General features: G+C 41.9%; 1 protein-coding gene across 1 annotated transcript in view; it reads right to left on the bottom strand.

The window, feature by feature from the left end:
• The window catches only part of LOC107681140 (glutamate receptor 4-like), a 105,082-nt gene that overhangs the window by 6,695 nt on the left and 96,634 nt on the right, over positions 1–1,753 (bottom strand). The window contains exon 14 of the mRNA XM_016477315.1: positions 276–534. Within this exon, the coding sequence (XP_016332801.1) occupies positions 276–534 (259 nt within the window). The remainder of the gene's footprint in view (positions 1–275; positions 535–1,753) is intronic.

Raw genomic sequence — 1,753 nt, 5'->3', positions numbered from 1 at the left:
CGGTATCATGGGTATCATGAGAAGGGTCAGACAGACCACGGTAACTCCGCAACAAAATGGCTGATCCCGGTCATCTGTAACATCTGTAACTGACTCTTCTCAACCTTTCTTACCACGCTTCATGGTACTTGTAGTGCGTTTAAACGCTACGTATACAAGACCTTTATCTGCACACAAGTACACATGAGAAAAGCAAAAAACACTAGAAATAGGCACGCCAGGGAAGGTGGAATACCATAACAACACATGACATATTGTTATACTACTCCACCCACCTTAACTGTGAGCCCTTAGGCGTCGCCACTCCGTAGCCTTTGGAGTCCAGGTTTCCTCCCACTTTCATGGTGTCGCAGGGTTTGCGCTGCTCCGTGTACTCGTTCATTGTGGACTCCAGCAGGAAGGCGTACTTCCCTTTGGATTTTCTCACTCGTGCCACTCCCTCTGCCGTGGTCTTAGTGAACACCGTGGGCTCGGCAGACTTCATGTAGCTCCACATTTTCTCATAAACGGCGATCTTTGACCTCTGGAAGTAGGGGTAGAGGTGTAGAATGGCAGTGAAGTGTGCAGAGCAAGTGTGGAGGGTGCAGATTATTTGTTTTTCGCTGAATTATTAGTTATTACAGTTACAGTTATTACAGATATGACAGTTTAGAGGTTCTCAGCCTTGGGGTTGAGACCATAGACTGTATAAAAGATGGACGACGCATCTCCACTTCCTTCCACAATAGAAAAGTGAAGCCAAAACATTCTCAGTATGGCCGCTGTCATCTTGCGAAAATGACGTCATTTGGAGTCTGCGCAGTAGTGATCGTGAGGTGGAACCGCGGAATCAAAGTCTCGTCCAAACTCCCGCAGACCCAAACGCAAGCTCACAATCATGACACCACACCCCATTTTTACAGTATAGCATCAAATAATTAATTAACAGCAAACTTATTAGAAAAATGAACACTTGAACATACATCAGCATGCTAAGAACTACCTAAAATGACAGAAAATGTCTTTGGAAAAAATGTATTTGACGTGTAATTTGATTTTTTAGTTTGTCTCACATCCCATTAGATTACATGGAGATGGCGGGGTTTGTGACCTATACTGCATCCAGTCACCTGGGGGCGATCGAAACATTCTGGCTTCACTTTTCAAGACTTGTGCGGCACACTTGGTTGAGACCCCTTGTGGGACTGTGAGAGATTTTTATGAATGTATTAATTTAAATTATAAATTATTATGTGCACTACTGTACAAAAGTTTGGGGTCAATAGTTGTTCTTAATACTTTTATTTTGCAAGGTTAAAGCAGCTGACACAGAACAACATACGCTGTTTGCGTTCAGTGGATACTCTCCAAAATGGCACCAGAGTGATTTTTGGGTGAACTATCCCTTTAAATCAGTGGTTCTCAAACTTTTTACAGCGGCGTACCCCCTGGGGCATTTAACATTCTTCTGCGTACCCCCTCTCTTCCACTTAGACCGCAGTTACACCTTTTCTATTAAAGGACAGTATTTGCCCCCTTAAACTGATTTACAGGTGCATTTTTTTTTCCTTTATAGAGGCAAATATTTTCTATCCTTATTAAGTGTATGTCATGTTTTATGTTATTCTTAACATTCCATTAAGTGTATTATTAATATAATAAATAAAGCAATAAATGATGGCAAATCGAAGTGATACTTGTAGATTTAAAAATAAAACAGCCAATAGGTGGCGGCAAGTCGCTGTCTTAATGAGCCAGGCGTCATGTCATTCAT

The sequence above is a fragment of the Sinocyclocheilus anshuiensis genome, unplaced genomic scaffold (assembly GCF_001515605.1).
Source record: "Sinocyclocheilus anshuiensis isolate Anshui unplaced genomic scaffold, SAMN03320099.WGS_v1.1 scaffold412, whole genome shotgun sequence".
NCBI classification, from domain to species: Eukaryota; Metazoa; Chordata; class Actinopteri; order Cypriniformes; family Cyprinidae; genus Sinocyclocheilus; species Sinocyclocheilus anshuiensis.
The sequence above is the reverse complement of the archived record's forward strand: the minus strand, read 5'-3'. Positions and strand labels throughout refer to the sequence as shown.